Source organism: Grammomys surdaster, unplaced genomic scaffold, assembly GCF_004785775.1.
Source record: "Grammomys surdaster isolate TR1022 unplaced genomic scaffold, NIH_TR_1.0 332804, whole genome shotgun sequence".
In the NCBI taxonomy this organism is placed as follows: domain Eukaryota; kingdom Metazoa; phylum Chordata; class Mammalia; order Rodentia; family Muridae; genus Grammomys; species Grammomys surdaster.
In genome coordinates, this window is record NW_021628010.1 from 53,999 (window position 1) to 73,049 (window position 19,051).

Here is a 19,051-nt window from a genome sequence, read left to right on the forward strand (position 1 = left end):
GAAGCGACCCTCTTGTTCTTGTAATTTTCTTTTTGAGACACGGTCCTGTAGCCTAGGCTGGCCCTGAAATCCTGATCCTCCTGCCTCAGTCTCCTCAGTGCCATGAGCCACGAGGCCCAGCTTGACCTCCTCTCTTTCTAGGGGCGTCCAGAGTGGGTGGGAACAGCCAGCCAGGCCAGGGGCTTCTACAAAGGCCAGCTCACACATTCCCACAACAGGGTGCTCACTCTATACTTGGGGGGTGGGGGTGGGGTATCCGCCTCTGCTTACTGCTCTGTGATCCTTAGGACCAGCCTGCTCTTGAGGTTGCCTGGGGAGAGAATCAGCCCACCTCCCCTACAGGTGGAGTCAGAGCAGCCACCTCAATGACAAAGCTAAGAACAGGGCGAAGACCCCCTTCCAGGGCAGCCTGGCTCCACCCCACTCAGACCAGAGTCACCTTCTCAGCTCAGAAGCTCACCTTGATTCCCCACATCCCACCATGGAAGTAGCAAGCTCCTGAGGAACCTCCAGCCACACCTCTGACCAGCAGACAGGGACTCTGCCCTACTCAGTGACCTGGGCCAGACGCTGGACTTCCCACAGTGGAAGGCACTGGCTCCCCATAGGCTCCTGAAGCAGGTGGGAACTGAGGCCCAGAGGCCAAGCTGTGTGCCCTGAACACAAGCCGCAGGGCAGCAGAGTCAGAGCACACACCCACCAGGCCAGAGCCCTCTGTACTTTGGGGTGATTCCATGCATGCAGGCTTAGATCCATCTCTCACCGGGGACAGACATACCACACCCTGAAGACCCTGAGCCCTCTAGCATCAGCGCCTTGTGGCTTTAGCTGGTGGGGAGCTGGTGAACTGCCTCATGTCCCCTTCCAAGTACTGCCCTGGCACTTGGGAGGAACGCACCCTCCCCCAGAGACCTTGGAGGCAGTTGTTTTATCCTTTCCATTTCACAGGCAGAGAAACTGAGGCACAGAGAGGACAAGACTCTTGGCTAAAGCCACGCAGCCTGTAAGTGGCACAACCTAGATTCACAGACACAGACTGACTGACAGACAGACAGATGGACACACACACACATAGCCCTTGGTAATTGCTGCATAGTGATTGCAAGGACTTCAGGTACCTAGAGGACATGGGGTAGGTAGCTATGATGTAGGTGACAGGGATGTCAGAAAGAGTAAGCAGCCCCACAGAGTGCCTCCCATTCACGGGCACCTCTTTTCTGACTCACGGGACCACCTGCATTTCTGTCCACTGTCATCACCTCCTCTACCCACCTTCTAGCTGAAGAAATGGCTCACTAGGGAGAAACTGGTCAGGTCATATGGGTGCTCAAACCACAAGCTCCGCCCTGGCCCTCTTCCTAGCTGACTGTGTACTCGGGTCCACTGGGGGTCCTTGAGAGCAGAGGGTACAGTCCCCTGGAGACACGGAGAGCTGGAAAATCATATGCTCAGGGGAACACGGGCTGTAAGCAATGGCACGAGGGTGGCCTGAGGAGGGTGCCCCTGGATTCTGCATGGACTTGAGCCGAGCCCTAACAGAACAATGCTGTCTCTGGCCTGCTCTCCCATGCTCTCCCATGCTCTCCCATGCCGTGCATTGCTGTGCTCCCTGCTCTGGACCTCGGTAGGCTGCAGGCAAGAGCAACACATCTTCAGCTGCACAGGAACCCACACAACTTTAAACCCAGGGAAGGACGGACCACAAGGTGTCCTCCCAAGCCTCAGACCACGGCGGGAGGGGGGGCAGAGTTACTCAGCTCTGAGTTCACATACTCACTTAGGTGGCTAAAGAGCTTCCCTGAGCCTCACTTTCCCCAGCCCTAAAAATGGTGATGACGTCAAGCATGTACAAGATGGGGGAGGGGGGATCATGAGAAGGTGGTGCAGTAGCTCCAATGACTCTCCTGGCCATGGGTGCAACAGAGGCCCTGCTTGGAGATACCCACAGCTTTCAGTGTGGGATGTGTCTTCCTCCAGCCTCTGTCTTTTGTGACCCTCATTCCCTGTCACCATAGCCCTGCTGTTCCAAAGGCAGCCAGACTGCTCACTCGGGGCCCATTGCCTCTGGGTCTCCAATCCAGGGAACTGAGGGTGACAGTGGAATCTGGGCTCACTCAAGGCCAAGCCCACCCATAGTTCCCCATGTGGGTGCCAGGCATCCAGGGGCCACATGAGGGAGGCTGTGGGAAGCCTGGCTGTCCCCAGTCCCCAGAGGGCTCAGCCCACGAGTTCTGGCCAGACTCACCATCTTTAGCTTGTGCTGCTGAAGGATTTCGTCCAGGTTCTGCCTCTTCTTGTAGTTGAAGTAGAAGTTCTTACACTGGGACACCGTTTTGGAGCCCACCATGCGGGCGATGGCTGACCAGTTCCTCCCATGTTCCAGGAGGCCTGCAGGTGGAGGGCAGGTGACGGTTTACTACAGTCCAAGACCAAGGGGCACAGCCAGGGACCAGGAAACAAATGGTGACAGGCAAGGCCCCAAGCAAGGCCACAGTTAAGATTCTAGGGGGCAGAAGACAGCCTCCCCCCATCCGTCCCTCCCCAGTTGGGCGGGAGCTGTGGTGACCCAGCTCTGACACTGCACAGCTGCAGCGAGGCCTCAGGAGAGCGAGCCTGCTTTCCGGTCTCACCAAAGGTGAAGGGAGAAGAGCTCTGGAAGAGCAGAGGTCGGAGCAGGGCCAAGCTGGGGAAGGGAACAGGGTAAGCTTGGGCCCTCAGACCTCAAGAGCCGCACCAGACTCAGGGCCACTGGGCACTCAGCAGCCACCAACAGATCTGTCTCAAGACATAGACCTCACCGCTCACAAGCTCTGAGGCCACAAACCCTGGGCTAGCATAGAAGGCTATGGAGCGCTCTATTCACACCTCACCAACCTTCGATCCCCCCAACCCCCCACCCCGCTCTCTTAAAGCCAAAGCTGGCCACTTTCCCATAGCGGCAACAGAACCTGCCGCTGGGGATGGAGGTTAGGAGGCCGGAGGACAGTGCCGGACTCCAAGCTTCAAAGCCACACGTGACAACACTAAGTCCCATTTCCTATCACCCAGCCTCCCATCACTTTCCTCTACACAAGTCAAAGCAGAACAAGAGGCTTAACTATGACTTGCAGGGGGCAGGAGGGGGAGGGAAGGGAAGGGGGACCCACCCCCTCATTCAAACCCCAGTTGGTGGCTTACTACAAACAAAGGAAACAATAAAACCCCTGCACACCAGTAAGTGACCCCATAGGTCTACTCGCTTTGCATCTATCTTGCCCCTCCCCCACACCCTGGTAAAGACTGAAATTCTTGAACATTTCCCACCCACCTCAACCAGCCCAGGAGTGGGCCCGGAGCCTCACCTTCCCACTTTGGGGGGTGGGGGGGAAAGAAGACACAGGGGACATGGTGAGGGGGGAGGTGCAGGCCACCTGCTGGCCTCCAGTGACCACAAGAGCCACGTGGCTCCAGAGCTGCTTCTCAGGGATCCTCAAGGACAGGAGGCAGGGAGGGCCAGGGCTCAGGATCAAGTGTAACTCAGCCCCTGACCTTTTCCTCCACCCGCGCCAGCAGCAGCTGCCACTTCCAGAACCTGGCGGCTGGGGCTGCGTTTATTTATATTACCCGAGTGTAGTCCAAGAGGGCCCAGCAAACACGTCAGGCAGAGGGATTGCAGGCCCCGGAACCCCAGGGCAGGTCTCCATTTGGAGCTGTTGGGGGTGGGGTGCCTGAGGAGTTGGGGGGAGGGAATGGCCCGACCCCGGGGAGCAGACATTTCCAAATTCAGTTAAGTCAACGAGGAGTCCGAACAGCTGGGTCTCCCAACTAACTTAGCCTATAGAGGCAAGGAACTGGCAGGGTGGGGGATGACACTCAGCTGTTGCTGAACACGTGTGGTCACGGAAGAGCGCTGGGCAGAGCTGTGGGGGGAGCCCTTCCCAGAGTGTGCCACACAGCCCTGGGGAGACGCGAGCTTCCTCCACTCTCGTTCTAGGAACCTTACACTGGGGTGCTGTGCACAGGAGCACTTCACACCCCATGTTGTAGAGACAGCCCAGCTGCCCTGTCCAACCCGGGGAGCCCCCCTGCGAATGCCCCGGCTGAGCTTGGAGCCCAGACTAAGTACAGCCTCCTTCCAGGGGATCTTGGCTGCACCCTAGAAAGACAAGAAGGAGCGCCAGGGAAAGGGGAGCCATGGCCACGGGTCCAAAATTCCAAGTCCCCACCATCACCACATGCGCAGCCGAAATTTCCTGTAGCCCCATCAAAGTCCCTGTCACCAGCCAACCCCACCCTCCAGCCCCCATCCCCAGCTGGGGACCACTCACATCCTCTCATCTGCGTCTCCCCCTCGGCCAAGTTTTCCGGAAACATCCGGCTGGAAGGATGCTCCGGGAGCGGAGCAGTGATTAGGAGGCTGTGGCCGCAAGGCTCCTCAGGGCTTCTTGCTGGTATCCCCTGGTTCTATCTCTGTTCACATCCTCAGGAGCCGTGAGGGCAAAAGCAGGCACTGGGGGTGGGCCCAGGACTCCTCCAGCCGCTGCTACCAGCTGCCCCAGAGAGCAGAGCAGTGCCCTTCCTGCTTGGGAGGGGAGCGAGGGCTACGGCGGCAGCGGGAAGTTGTCAGTTCTGTGTGCTGGGTTTCTCTGTGCCAGGCGTCACCAGTGCGCACGCGGCGTCCGCAGATCTTCCAGGCACCAGTGTCTCAGGGAGGACACTTGGGGAGGGTGCTGGCCCAGAGCCCCCAGACCCACCAAGCCACACGGAATCCAAAAGCCCCAGGCAGGATAGTACCAGGCAGCTGTGTCCCTAAACGGCTGGGCTGTGGGACCCAGGGCTCCGCGCAGCTCTTCTTGCTGCCTGACCCAACGAGCCGCGTCAGGACTGAATGTGACCTCCAGACGCGGCGGGCGGGGGCGGGCGGGGGCCGGGCACAAGCCCAGGTTCGGCTGGGCGGGCCAACTGGCACAGGCTCCCTCCCTCTCTCCCCATCCGTGGCAGCGTCAGCAGCGGTAAGAACAGACTGAGGGATCCAGAAAAACAGAGCTCCCACCCCCGGCAGGCAGGGAGCAAGCAGCCTCTTCCGCCCGCCCGCCAGCCAGCCCTCCCGCCAGCCAGCCGGTTCCACCTGCGGTCGCACCCCCCTTCCTCGCAGGCCCCCAAAGCCTGGCCCAGTCAGCCTCCTGGAGGGCTGTGGGTGGCCAAGGCTTTCTACGGGGGTGGAGGGTGGGGAACTTAGGATGTACTTATGAGTACTCTGACACCACAACCATTTGTGGTGGTGGTGGTGGGGGGGGCTGGGACTCCCAGAGGTCTGGGGACCCTGGCTACCTAATACATCCTCTATTCTCTGAGAGCACCTGCTGCGAGGTCCCAAGGGCTCCTGGGAGGCCAAGACAACTAAACTGCCTCCTAGAGCAGCATCCGGTCAGGCTGACTGGAGCCCAGAGGACATGGACAGACAGACTGGAGTGTCCCTGTATGCCCGGCCAGCTGGCGGAGAGATCCCGATTCCAACAATGCTGAGAATACAGAATTCGTTCCTACAGAATCCCACTGTGCTCCACAGGGAACTCCAAAGGGGGCCGATGTGAGCATATCCCCTGAGAAAATGTCTGGGTGCTCCTGAAGGAAACCCCAAAGCTCCTAAGAGCTACAGAGCTACAGAGAACAGTTAGCTCTACAGCTCCCAACCCTGAGAAGGCCCCAGGACATTTGCATCTGCCTGGGAAGCATTTTGAGCCCTGCCTCTGGCCCTGGGGATGGGTGGATAGGGAGTTGGGGTGGCATCTCATCTCCATAGCATCTACTCCCTGAGATCAGCTCTTCGCTGCAGCCATCTGGGACTGCTATCCTTCCATACTGATGGGTGCTTGGGCTGCAAATGTCTTTCAAAAAGGAACGAAGCTCTAGACACCTGACTGTCCGAGGCTGGGAGCCATGAAGGTCCCACGAGTGTCTGTCCTGGAAGTGTTAGGCCCATGTGCTCGGTGCAATGGTTTTGCCAGCCTGCCTTGCGGTCTTGGGTTCTCCCACCCCACTAATTTCTAAGGAAGGAATTTCAGAGGCAGCTACTTAGGAAGTGAAATTGGCCAAGACAGGAAGTCAAGGCAGGGGGCCTGAGTCAGGGCCTGAAGCTGGCAGAGAGCTGAAGGAGCCCAGTAGCCACGGAGGGGAGGGAGAAAGGTGACCCTTTCTCATGTGCTACCTGGGACCCATGAAACGCTCCAGTGGCTCGGCGGCTGTGATTGTTCCAGCCCCATCCCCTCCACAGGGTCTGAGCTCAGCAAATGTGTAACCTCTGAGACACAACATGGCAGGATTGGCTCTCCCAGGCTGGGGCTCCCAGATCCTCCCAGGAAGAAGCTTAGGAGGGTCCCCGCCCCAAGCTCTACCACCACAGCAGCTTCCTTAGACTTGCAAAAGAAGACCTTCCCAGAGCAAGAAGTCAGAGAGATGTGCACTCCCTGTCCTGAGGCCTCTCATCACATCCTCCTTCCTTGAGCCTGCTCTGGAGTCAAGGGATGGATGTGTGCTCCTTGAGCACCAGCACCAGAGGCCCAGAGACCTTCAGTATGCCATGTGGGGCACCGGGAGCCCTGTGGGGGCATCTGTGATGACCTCACCCTTGAACCTGCCCTGGCCGCCTTCCCGCTCCACACTTCAGACCTCAGCACTAGTACTTGTCAATCACTGGTACAATGGAGGTACTCCAGTCAGACAAAGCCGTCAGGGCTCGACCTAAGGCCAGCTGCCCACCTACAGAGCAGAGTCAGAATGTCCTGTCCCCCAGAGCCTTGGCTGGTCACTGAGCCATACTCAACTATGCCACTTTCTCATGGACAAAGCAGAAACACGGTGTGCGTGGAAACTGGGGTCACAAGGGTCATTCACTACCTGTCCCGCCCTAGCAAAGAGTGGGATGCTGGCCCAGAGGGAGGGAAGGCGGGAGCCGACAACATCTCCTTTAGGGCACTGATTAGGGACAAGAGTCCAGATCCTGACCCATGTCTGGCCATACCTCAATCCATACAGGAGCTCTGCTTTCTCCCTGGGAATCATCACAACACAAGAGGCCAAAACCCTCCAGACACTCCACCAGGGCCATCTCCATCCTGCCTACAGGGATCTCCAAGCCCTCTGGTCATCTCCTCACTTAGACGGAGTCTGGCGTTCATGGCCCCTGAACTCGCGCAGTGGCCACACTAACTTGGCCAGCCTACTTCACTGCTGTGCACCAGGGCCCCCTGCGAGGCACACGGTGCGCTCTTGGAAAGGTCAGCCTGGCCTGCAATGGGGACAGCATGAACTCTGACAGAACAGTGGCTGAGTCTCCCCACCAGGCCTAGGTACTCAACCATGAGAAGGATGAGACCAGACCACAAGCACTGGAGGGCAGGGCTCTCAAGGGAGGGTGTGTCTACTGAGCAGAGCTGGCACAGGACACTCCATTGCCTGCCCTGGAGACAGCATCCAATGACCCTGGTCAAGACACTGCCCTCCAACCACTGGATATGTCCAGGGTCAGAATTCCTTAGGGGCCAGGCTAACCCCTCTGAGGAAACTTGAGGCTTTAGGCCCAGCCATACAGCCCCCAAGCCTGTAGTCTTGGTCCTAAGGTAGGCAGGGGCCAGGTCCCTGGATATAGCCAGTTCCTAAGGAGGCAGCTTCCAGCTTAGGCTCAGGCCCCACCCAAGATGAGCCCAGGAAAGTAGCCCTGCCCCCTAAGCATATACACACCACACACAGAGAGAGATCGTGGGCCTCAGGCAGCCAGAATCCAAGTCCAGGTCCCTTCCGTCCCTTTGAAACCTTTGTCACCAATGCCACCATGGTCTCTCTACTTCTGCCTCTTACACCCGCACTGTCTAGGTTCCTAGTGTCTCACTTGAGTGCACTGTCCCTGACACAGGGCTATCTGCCCCACTGGTTGCCCTTCCTTCTTTCATTACTTAAAGCAGTAGCCTAGAGCCCAACCTGATTTAATCCTCTAAATCCTGTTTTGCAACTCAAGAGCCTGGGTTCCAATCCCAGACCCCCCACATCACAGCTCTGCAACCTTGGGTAGCTCATTCAACATCTCTGAGGTCTCTTTCCTTACCAGCATAATAGCAGTAGCCTCAAAGCAGGGTGGAGGTAAAGCATCTGCCTCCACAGTAAGCTCGCTTCACTTGTGGCTGGGCAGTATCTTGGCAGGTCATGCCCCTGCATCCCACCCCTCATGACACAGGCGGGGATCATAGGTACCCACTCAAGGCAGAGTCCAGAGGAAGCAGAGTTGGGACTCCAGTCCAGGCTGTGAGCTGCCCTGCAGTCTGCACCTGAGTATCCACTGTATACCAAGTACTGCAAACATTTGGTGCCTACCCAGATGATGAACCTGGAAGGCAGACTTCCCTGCTCTTTCTAGAGAGCAAATGAAAATGAGGCCGAAACGGCGAGATAGTCAGACCAGGAGCTGTAGAGGTGACGGGCTGGGGCCAGGTACCAAAATGCCTAAGGCATCCGGTCTTCAAGGTCGGCCGTGGACTAATTATTGACTATGGATCAAAAAGCCACTTGGGTATCGATGAGCTGGACAGTATTTCCAACCCAAGTTTTATGTCCACCCAGAAGTTATGCACAGGGACAGACCGTTCAAGGGACCAGAATGGTCATTCCGCTACGGCAGGCCAACTAAGAAGGAATCTGTGGCTAGGTGTGGTGGGACATGCCTTAAATCGCAGCACTCAGTTGGCAGAGGCAGACACCTCTTCAAGTTCAAGGCTACAAAGAGAGCCTGTCTAAAGGAAAGAAGGGAGGGAGGGAAGGAGGGGGGAAAAGGGAAACCCTGATAAATGGGGGGAGGGCGGCAAGGTCATGACAGGAAGGAGGCCAGCAGCATGAGACCACCACCTGAGGTAGGATGTAGGTGCAGAACTGTCCCTCGAGCCTTAGAAGGAACGTGGCCCTGCCCACACTTCAACTTTGCACCTCTAGTTTCCTGAGCATGGGAGAGAAGAATTTCCTATTGTGCTGAAGCCAGTGACTAGTTACACAGATGAAGAAAGTGACTGGTCTAGACCACACACACAGGAAATCCAGCTAGGTTTCTCTGGGGGCTGGATTCGTCTGCAGCTGTCCTTCACAGCTGGGCCACAGAGGATGCTCCGGTGGCTCTGGAGACACCTGGTTGCTTACCTGCCTGGGTTCCCTGAGGGCCTGGTTCTCTGTGGGCTCCTACTCCACACTGGGCCAAGGATGGGTGGGTACCATCTGCCTGGGACACAGCTTGGCTAGGGTCATTTTCCTCTCTGAGTTGTCAGCACTCTCTCGGCAGGGTGCTCTGGAACATTCTTAGCCTCTCACCCCCACAGGCTGTGGAAAAGGAGCTACCACGGGCTGTGCGCACCTGCCTCCCCGCCCCCGCCTCCGGAACAGCCATCAGCAGCCACTGCAAGCAGGCATAATTGTCCAGATTGCTGTAATTCACAGCAGCAGCCCGCGCCGGCGCTCACGGCGCTATTTCAAATGTCACTGAGCAGGGCCGGTGCACACGGGCCCCAGGATCAGTGGGTACAAGCTCCCAGCCATCCCTATAGGCCCTAACCTTGAGACAGTGGCATCAGGGCGCTCCATCCCAACTGGTGAGTCATCCCACCCCCTCCCACCTCCTGATCTGTCCTTCCAAAAGGGAGAGACCGCAGCCTCCTGGTGTCGGGCAACAGCTATGGGCTGGTGACGGCAGGAAGATGCTTGAGGGACTGCAAGAGCTTTGGGTGTGGGGAAAGATGGGCACTTGCCATGAGCACTTTGCGGGCGGTATGCTGAGACCCCAGGACCCACATGTGGATAAAAGCAAAGGGGTCACATGATCTCCACAGAAGCATGCAGAGCCCCAGGCAGGAATAACCCACCACTCTGTCACCAGGTAAGCCCACAAGCAAAGTATGTGTATACTGGAGGGGGGGATGGAGGGGTCCCACTTCATGTAGCTCTGCAGCCCTCATAGGTACATGAGCAACCCTGCAAACAGCGCTAAGGGAGTGAGTGCAGCCAGGCGTAAGGACTACAGCGGCAGCAGGCATCATTCCTGTAAGTGTCAGGGCAGAATGACTTCTAACCACAGACCGGAAGTCCATTAGTGCTGCCTCGCCCTCGGACTGATGGGCAGGAGGGACCGATAATGGGTACGGGATTTCCATCTAGGGCGTAGAGGCTTGTAGCATAGCACTGTGGGTAAACGTAGGTGGACGTGGTTTTGGGGTTTTTGTTTGTTTGAGACAGGGTCTCAGGTAGCCCATGCTGGCTTCCCACCTGCTATGACACATGACACTGTTCTCATTGTGACACTGAACTCATGATCCCCCTGCCTCTGCCTTCCAAGAGCTGAGATTATAAGCATGTCCCACGATGTCCAGGTTAATAGACAACTTTTCAGTGGTCAAGTCTGTTGTGCATACTTTGTGGAGATTAAACCATGAGAATCAGACCATTAAAGACTTTTTAGAATTCATACCACAAACCACAACGTAGACACACACAAAAAAGAACAACACAGCCCCTCTGGGGTGACGGCACACTGCACCCAGCCGGCTGGAGATACAATCTCAGAACCCTGTGAACGGAAATCTCTATGTCCTTTCTGAGCGATGGCCCAGCTCCCTGGCTAAGCTCACTCTTGGGTGAAAGAGGACACAGGCCAGAAAGACACATGTCCAGATGGAGAACCAGGAGCACTTAAAGGATCCTCCAGGCTGGTGGCTGCTCTCAGGTGGTATGGGACACTCCTGCTAGGTGCATTAGACCCTCAGGAAACTCCATGAGAGTGGGGAGGAGCAGGTCTCAGGACCAGAGCCACAGGTGGCGGCGGCTGCGGCGGCGGCGGTGACAGGTGTGTTAGAACTCCTAATAAAAGCCACTGGTTCCCACCATTCACACCACAGCCTGGACATAGCAGCCACAGCCGAGGAGCAGGGGCAGGGCCTGAAAGGAGTATGAAGGATGGAAGCCAAGAGGACTGGGCTGGCTCCTGATCCCCAGGGTATCACCTCTGGAGCTATGGGAGGCCTTCAGCCTAGACTCCTCCTTGTCCATGATAGGGAGCAGAAATGGGAGCTACCTCTCAGACAAGGGTCAGGTGACAACTAAGGCAGGAGCCACCTGCAGTGCCACACTTAGGAGAGTAGGTGGCTCTGTGTCTCTAAGGGATATGGGGGAAGCAGGGACAGACGTTCAGAGTTGCTAGCTCCTGGACTTTCAGTGAAAGCCACCCGCTCTAAGAATCTTAATGCCTGGCTTCAATTCCTTGTAGCCATCCTGGCCCTCCCATCTTAGGGATGGGTAAATGGAGGCTCAGAAAGCGGTCACCAAGCTGCAAAGTGAACACCTCAGGCATAATGAATGTGGTTTCAAGGGAGGTTATGATAATATCACCAGGGCAAGGATACTAGGGCCCCAGGAGGTGACCCCTCAAAGGTCAGGGCCCAGAGAGGTACTGGGGTAGAAGTCCTGTCTAGCTAGCAGGGTGTGGCAGAGAGATGTCAACCTTAGAGGAAGTGATGGCCTAAACTTTTGTCATGTCATGTTACAAGGTCACCAACAGCCAGTAACTCCCTGATTTTAAAAAGTCAGTTTTGGCCTTGTGATGTAGACAACTATTATGACTGTTGCCAGGTGTACTGTGGAACACACCACCAACACCTAGGCACAAATTCCAAATGTTTGCAAAGCACAAACTCGCACCCAGCACGGGGACCTCTGAGATCCCACCTAAGAGCCGCACACTGGTGTGAAGACAGGAAGCCTTCCAAGTGCCACTGACGCTGTGGCCAGCCTTGATGGCCAGGGAACCGTGACTCTACCAAGCATCCTGGCCACTGTCTTTGGGGACCAATGGAGCTAGCTACTCACATACTCAATCTGCAGGCTCCTGAGCCATCCTGACTTCAGGTACAGGCCACTGCTTGAGAAAGAGAGCCATTCTCAGGCAGGTTCAACCAAGGCTCTGAAGAGCCCCTGCATCTTGGCCAGATGCACCAGCAGCTTTGCAAGACAGGCATCCCAGTGCCTGGGACAAACAAACTCAGGCATACTGCATACCATCACAGCGCCTTACCTTTCTTTGCCGTCTCCATCTCTTCCTCAGTCCAGCGAGAACTCTCGTTCATCTCCATGGAAGCTGCAAAGAAGATGGGCATTGGTAGGCACTCCACAGGATCCTTTCCCTACAGTCTGTCTACTCTGAGCCAGCCACCCCGACCACAGTGCCTGATGCTCACGCTAGGAGCCAGGCGCTGTGTACAGCAACCTCCTCCACAACACACACACACACACACACACACACACACACACACAATTCTCTCACAGGTAGCCCCATAGCCCACTATGCTGGGAGGATCTGATACCTCCATTCGCAGACAAGGAAACAGGTGGCTAGGGACTGGGTCCTGACACCTGTTTCTCTTTGCACTTTGCTAGGAAGGGGTGGCCTACCTGGGGACATGGTCACAAGTGTAAAGACTTGTACCATGGGCAGGGACTACAAGTGGGCAGGGACCTCACTGTGCAGAGGAGGCCATTTCATACCTCCTCAGATATTACCCTCTAGGTTAGTGGTTTTCAACCTGTGGGTTGTGTGTGACCCCCACGGGCGCTGCATATCAGATATTTGTATTACGATTGGTAACAGTAGCAAAATTAGTTATTATCAATGAAATAACGTTAAGGTTAGGGGAGAGGGCGGCTCGCCACAACACGAGGAGCTGTATTAAAGGGCTGAGGCATGAGGAAGGTTGAGAACCACTGTTCTAAATGCTCACAGCCTGGCTCCTACCATGACCATCAAAATGGCTTCTCCAATGGCTCCTCACGGCTCATGAGTGACGTCACCGTGGCTAGGCTTCCTTTTGTGCTAGTGACTGTTACAGTCTTCCAAGCTTGTCCAAGGACAACAAGGCCCTTCAGAAGGGACACAGCCAGGCACAGGTTGGGCAGAGGCAGCCTTGTTTGGATGACATACCACACTGCTCCCCAGGTGGCCCGCCTGTAGCCCAGCTGGGAGCCCCTGACAGGGAAGTGTTGAGAACTGTGGCAGGCACAGTGTGGCCTATTCAAACGGAGGGGACAGAGAGGCCAGCAAGCAGTCCAAGGCAAGAAGAAAACAGATCAACTGTGTCCATTCCTGCTGCCAAGCCCTGGCTGTCTCCCCGATCTCAGAGTCCCCTGTTCTTCTACAGACACTTCCATGGGAGGCTTTGGAAGCCACAGGTAGAAGATTCTGGAACACTGAGAGAGGTCCAGGGTGTATTTTCTATCCTTCAGCCTATTCCAAGCATAGGATTGTCCTACACGCAAGGTGTGCCTCACAGGCTTCTGGCACACTGCCACCAAGTGGCAGCTGACACACACACACAAAAGCCACATAGGATTTGTGGTCGGCAGGGCTGAGTTCAAATCCCAATTATATCGTAACTTGAGGTAAGCTACACTGTCCCCAGCAGCTCATACATAAAGCCCAAGCAAGTCCCAAGAGGCGTGAAAGCCTACTGTAGATCCACCAGAGACACACAACAGGCCCTCACATCGATTCACCTATGAAGAGAAAGACCCAAGCAGCCAAGATGACCCATAGCACAGGATGAGTGTGCACCGCTGCCCCTGGTGGCTGCCCCGGGAACTGCACCTCAGCTCACCTTATTGGCTCTTTTTACCAAGAGAAGGCAAGATGAGCCCCTCCAGGACATAAAAGGAAACCAAGACCCACAAAGGTGAAGATACCATCTCAAAACTACTCTTCTAGTAGGTAACTTCACTCGGCTCATCACCACCCCGAGGAAACGTCCACACGGCCCAATCTTCTGATTTAAGACAACAATCAGGGGAAGGGTGGGTTTCACAGTCTCTTCCCAGTTCTAAGCTTTGCCTGCACCCAGGTTCCAGGCTCCTGGAATCTCCTGGAATTCTTGTTAGGTGTATAAGCTCTCTGTGCACGTGCAGATGCGGAGGCAGAGAGAGAATGCTCTGGGTCACAATGAGTGAGCTCAGTTAGCCAAACACTTTCTCTAAACCCCAAAGACAGCGACCCAGGTCTTCAACTACGGGGTAATTCACTCCAACTTCATGGAATCCTAGCAGGAGCCCATCCACCTACGTCCCAGCCCGTCCCAGTCCCCAGCCTGCTCACCTAGCTCCGAACTTTGCTGTGGGGTGGCTGTCTCCTCGTGGTTGGCCTCGTTGGCCATGGAGCGCGTGATGCGGCCTTTGCGGCGGCCTTGGCTGTTGGCAGTTTTGCGGCCTTTGGAGGCCACGGCCTCTTTCTCGTCATTGTCCTCACCAGAAGTGTCGTCTGTCTTCTCCCTGTTGTCAGGGAAGGGACACCGGGCTGGATCAGCTGGGGCTGGATACCCCAAGACAACTGGAGGACCCCTTTGGGTCGCTCCATCAGAGCTGGAGAGAGGAGAGAGCTGCTGCTGGCCAAAAGGGAGCTATGGGCTGACAGCGCCACAGGCAGGCAGGCCCCTGCAGCAGTACCTTAGCCTTGAAGGGCAGCGGGAGCCCCTCCAGGTATGGGTGAGAAGGGAGGATGTGAAGTCATCGGATTCCACATGTCACCGGTGGGGCCTCAAGAGATGCTCAATGACACCCACCAGCCACCACCATACACCAAACAGGCCAGAGGCCTACGGGACTCTATGGCCCCCTTTACTAGCCACAGAGGACTTAATTCTGCTCCTCTACAGAGCCATTTGCTCAGGGGATACAGGACTGCATGCCTGGGGAATCGCAGTCCAGCCCAGCTGTGGGGGTGCACATGACCTGGGAACCTGGCTTCTCAGAAGCAAATGGGACAGATTTATCACCTCTGTCACCCATTCATCTTCCTGAAAGATGCTGGCTGGAGCCGTGGAGACAGGGAAGGAGGAGGCTCTGATGTGCACGGGCCCAGCACAGCACCTGCGGCCCCTCCACCTTTTCCTGCTGGCTTGGAGCTGGCGGGTGCTGATGGGGGTGAGGATGAAGGTGGGGGCTGCCAGATGCTTGCATCCATGTTGCCCTCCCGAGGCCCTTCAGCTCTCTCTCCCTCATGGACCTCAGGGGCCTTGGAGGGGAGGCAAGGCTGAGTGCCAAAGTGGCTGTCTGGATTTATGAGTCCAGGAGCAGGGCTCAAATGAGCAATCAGTCTCCTAGGTCTCTGGGGGGTGGGGTGGGGGGTGTGCAGAGAGGGTGGGGGATGGAGGGAGCGGGGGCTGAGGCTTCCGGGAGGAAAGGCCTGGGAGAACTGACTGGAGCTCCAAACTGGCGCCAGGCTCTGCTCCCCAGGGCCCAGGTGTGAACGGCGCAGCTGCCAGGCCCTTACTTGCTGAGTTCTTCTTTCTCGTTCTCTGCATCCTGCTTCTCCTCCTCCTTGTCGGGCTCCTTCTCCTTCTCCTTCTCCTCCTTCTCCTCCTGGCTGCTCCGTGCCATCTGCTGCTGCTGCTGCTGCTGCTGTTGCTGCTGCTGCTGCTGCTACAGCCCGGGGAGCAGAGGCAGGAGGGAAAACGGGAGACAGGTGAAGCTGGGGAAGGGAGGGATGGTGAACGCAAGGGCCGGGGCAGCTGGGAAGCCAGCCGGCTGGGAGAGGTTGGAGTCAAGGGTGAAGCAGAAAAAGCACCACACTTGGGCACAGGGGTTCGAGTCCTGCCTTCTCCCCTGAGCCCACTGGAGTAACACCTGCAGAAAGCCCTGGTGGGGGGATGGGTAGTAGGTAGGATGCAGGCAGGCACACCAATCGGGGTGTGTGTGGGAGGGGGGCAGCTCTTTCCCTCCACTGTTCCTTCCTGGCAGAAAAACATTGGTACACAATGGCTCTGGGGCCTGTCTTTTATAGGATTAGACTACACTGGGGACAGACGGGGACATCATGGCACTGGTACACAGAGCAAGAACCTGACTTGTACAGCCGCTGTGGGTTCCTAAGGCAACACTTTTGCGTTCTGTGGAAAAGTCTCTCCAAATACCAAGACTCTCATATTCTCTAAGGGGCCAGGGCAGCCATTCCGCCCACAAGCAGCCATGTATGGCTGCTGGCTCCTCAGCTGGGTACCAGATGTCTGTCAGCCAGCCTGGGTCCTTCTTTCAGATTCTAACCCTCCATAGAGCCCAGGGACGAAGCCTCATTCTGGTAGACAGAGCCCCCTGAACCTGACACTGAAGGAGTTTCCTGTCAGTTCAACAGTGTCTCCTCTTCATGTGCCCAAGGTGGGCTATGGTAACTGAGGGTCAGAACTCAAAAGAGACGGAAGGTGGTTCGGGAGGAATTCCTGCTGCTTAGCCTTCTCAGCTGTCAGCACATCTGGCTTGAGCTGTCCCATACTGGGGCATATTATCCAAGTCACTCAGCTGTGCCTCCCACTGCCACATAGCATGGCTGGGTGGGGGACTCAGATCTGACATGAACCACAAGGTGTCCCTGCACCCAAGGCTGAGCCACTGTGGATGGGTGTGGCAGCAGAGGGTAGGTTACCCTGACCATCGATTAGCTTCTCTGTCTAACAGTGCCTTGGCCTGAACGAACCCATGTGCTTGGCCCCTCCTGGCTCCTGGGACACTTGAAGCCGGCACTGGGTCCCTACGACCAGTCACTTAGGCTGGCAAACCCCAGCCTGCCAGTCTGGCTGGTAGCACTGGCCAGCCATGCCTAGGGATTTCAAGCTTGTTGTAACCTCATGGGCAGCTGTACTTTCTGATGTCCAGAGGCTGCCAGACCCCAGCCGTGCCAAGGCCACTGGGATCCCAGGCTGGAGGCAGCATCAATATTTTCAAATGTCCCAGCTTAGTCACAAGTATGTGGTGCACATGTATAACCCCGACACCTGGGAGGGAGAGACAGGAAGACTGCAGCGAATTCAAAAGGCTGGCCAGGGCTACACAGTGAGATCCTGTCTCAAAACCATCCAAATACAAATAAAATAAATTCCCAGCTTGTTCCGGTGCGGTGCAGACTGGCTGGCAAGTTCTTATCTAAAGAACTTCAGGCTGGACAAACCTATAGGTTCCAAGGCACCTGGCTTGGCTCTGCCCCTAGTGAGCAAATGGAAACGGACACAGGCCAGTAACACGGCTTTATTTACAAAAGCAAACGGGAGGCGGAGGTTAGCTACAGGCTGACTCTTGGGTGAACCCCGAGGCTCCAAATGTTTACCTAGCCCCTTGCAAGTCTGCTGCTAATGTCCTCAGACCAGAGTGAGAAACCGGCAGGGTTTCTGTGTCCCGTGGCAGAAAGGATGCCAGGGGAGACCTCAGCCCCAGCTTGGAGAGCCTCAAGAAGCAGAATGCCACCCTCCCCCATTGACTCCCACTCGTGCAGTACCAAGTGGCAATTCATCAGTGATGGGCAAGGTGACCACGTATGTCCCCCACCCCCAGATCACAGCACTGTGGACACCCTGAAAGGATCCACGGGGAGCTTCGGGCATCTGTTCATATCTGCTAGGATCCATTTTTCCTTCCAGACGGCCACAGTAATAAGGCCAGGTGTCAGCTGACAACACGCATGGGATGAGACTGTCCCCACATCACATGTCCAGCTTCTAGCTCCTCCCAACAACCCTGATATTACCTTGTTCCACATATAAGAACAAAACACAGAGAGGTAAAATAATCCATCTAAGGTCACACAGCATTTCCTAGCAGAGCCTGCAGCCAGATGAAACACCAAAGATAGCCTCCTCAGAGACTCTTGGTTCCTCCAAGTTAGCAGAACTGTCATTCCTACCCTAGACAAACTCTTGTCTACAGGAGTGTCAAGATCCCCAGAAGTGTAGAGACCAACCTTACAAACCATATTCAGAAGTTGATGGGGTCAGAACTGAGGTGTTAAGGGAGGCCAAAGGTAAAACCTTTGTGGCGGTTTGAGGATGCGTGGCCCATGGGAAGTAGCTACTATTAGGTGTGGCCTTGTTAGAGAAAGTGTGTCACTGTGAAGGTGGGGCTATATATGCTTAAATCTGGCCAGGGTGATCGTGACCCTCCTTCTGGCTGCCTTCAGATCAAGATGTAGAACACTCAGATCCTTTTAAACCACCACCATGTCTGCCTGGACACTGCCATGCTTCCTACCATGATGATAATGGACTGAACCTGTAAAACAGTAAGCCACCTCTAATTAGATGCTGACACTTATAAAAGTTGCTTTGGTCATGGTGTCTCTTCACAGCAATAAAACCCTAAGAGAACCTTCAAAAGGCACAAACAGCCCTGTGTGGCCTGAAGTCACCGAGACCCTCCAGATGAGGAAGCAGGCCTGGTAGGACCCAGACCCTGTGCTGGGTCTTCAGGGCTGTGTGGTGGACAAGATCAAGGGAAGGGATTGGGGAGCCCCTGGATTCCATCCAAAACTTAAATAAACAAAGGAGAACCTGACAGCGCACAGCCATCCTGACTAATATACTCAGTCACTCATTCAATAAACACTGCACTACCAAGAACCGACAAACCAAACGCCCTGGCAAGTGAGTCGCAAGAGCTTCCTGTGTGGAGAAGGGGAGAGGCTGGGTGGGTGGAAGAAAACTGGGCTGGGGGTCAGGCTAGAGGAAGAACACGGTCTGCAGCTGGTGGTGCCCCCTTGGTGCCTGCTCTGGACACACCATCCATCTCTCCCAGGGACATATAACAAGGGCTGCAAGCTTGGCCCTCAACAGAGGTGTGTTGAAGTTACCTGAGTGTGTGGAATAGAAGGAGCCAACCATAAAGCGTGGCCACACTATCATTAACAGAAACACACGCCTTGTGGTTGGTTTGAGACCAGGGCTTTTTGGTGTTTTGAAGTAGGGTCTTACTATGTAGCCCCTGGTTAGCCTGGAACTCAATATATAATCCAGACTGGCCTTGAACTCAAAGAGGTCTTCTTGCCTTTGCCTCTTGGGTGCTAGGACTAAAGGTGTGTGCCACCACACCAGGCCAGAGATCAGCTTTTAAACAGGTATCAGGGGTTGAGTTACATGGTGCCTCTAAGGTCCAGCTGTGTGGTAACCGTGGTCCAGCCAGCCTATACTGTGAAGTCATTTCCACTGCTTGAACGGAGGTTCCCACTGCTTGAACGGTGGTTCCCACT

The 19,051-nt window shown here is 55.8% G+C and overlaps 1 protein-coding gene across 1 annotated transcript in view; it reads right to left on the reverse strand.

Annotated features, from left to right (window-relative positions):
* Positions 1–15,459, reverse strand: part of LOC114616660 (nuclear receptor corepressor 2) — a gene marked incomplete at its 5' end in the record, with an annotated part of 50,706 nt that extends 35,247 nt beyond the window's left edge. Inside the window, 4 exons of the mRNA XM_028762088.1 lie at positions 2,246–2,388; positions 12,077–12,139; positions 14,144–14,316; positions 15,317–15,459. Coding sequence (XP_028617921.1) covers positions 2,246–2,388; positions 12,077–12,139; positions 14,144–14,316; positions 15,317–15,459 — 522 coding nt within the window. The remainder of the gene's footprint in view (positions 1–2,245; positions 2,389–12,076; positions 12,140–14,143; positions 14,317–15,316) is intronic.
* Positions 15,460–19,051: the final 3,592 nt, after the last annotated feature.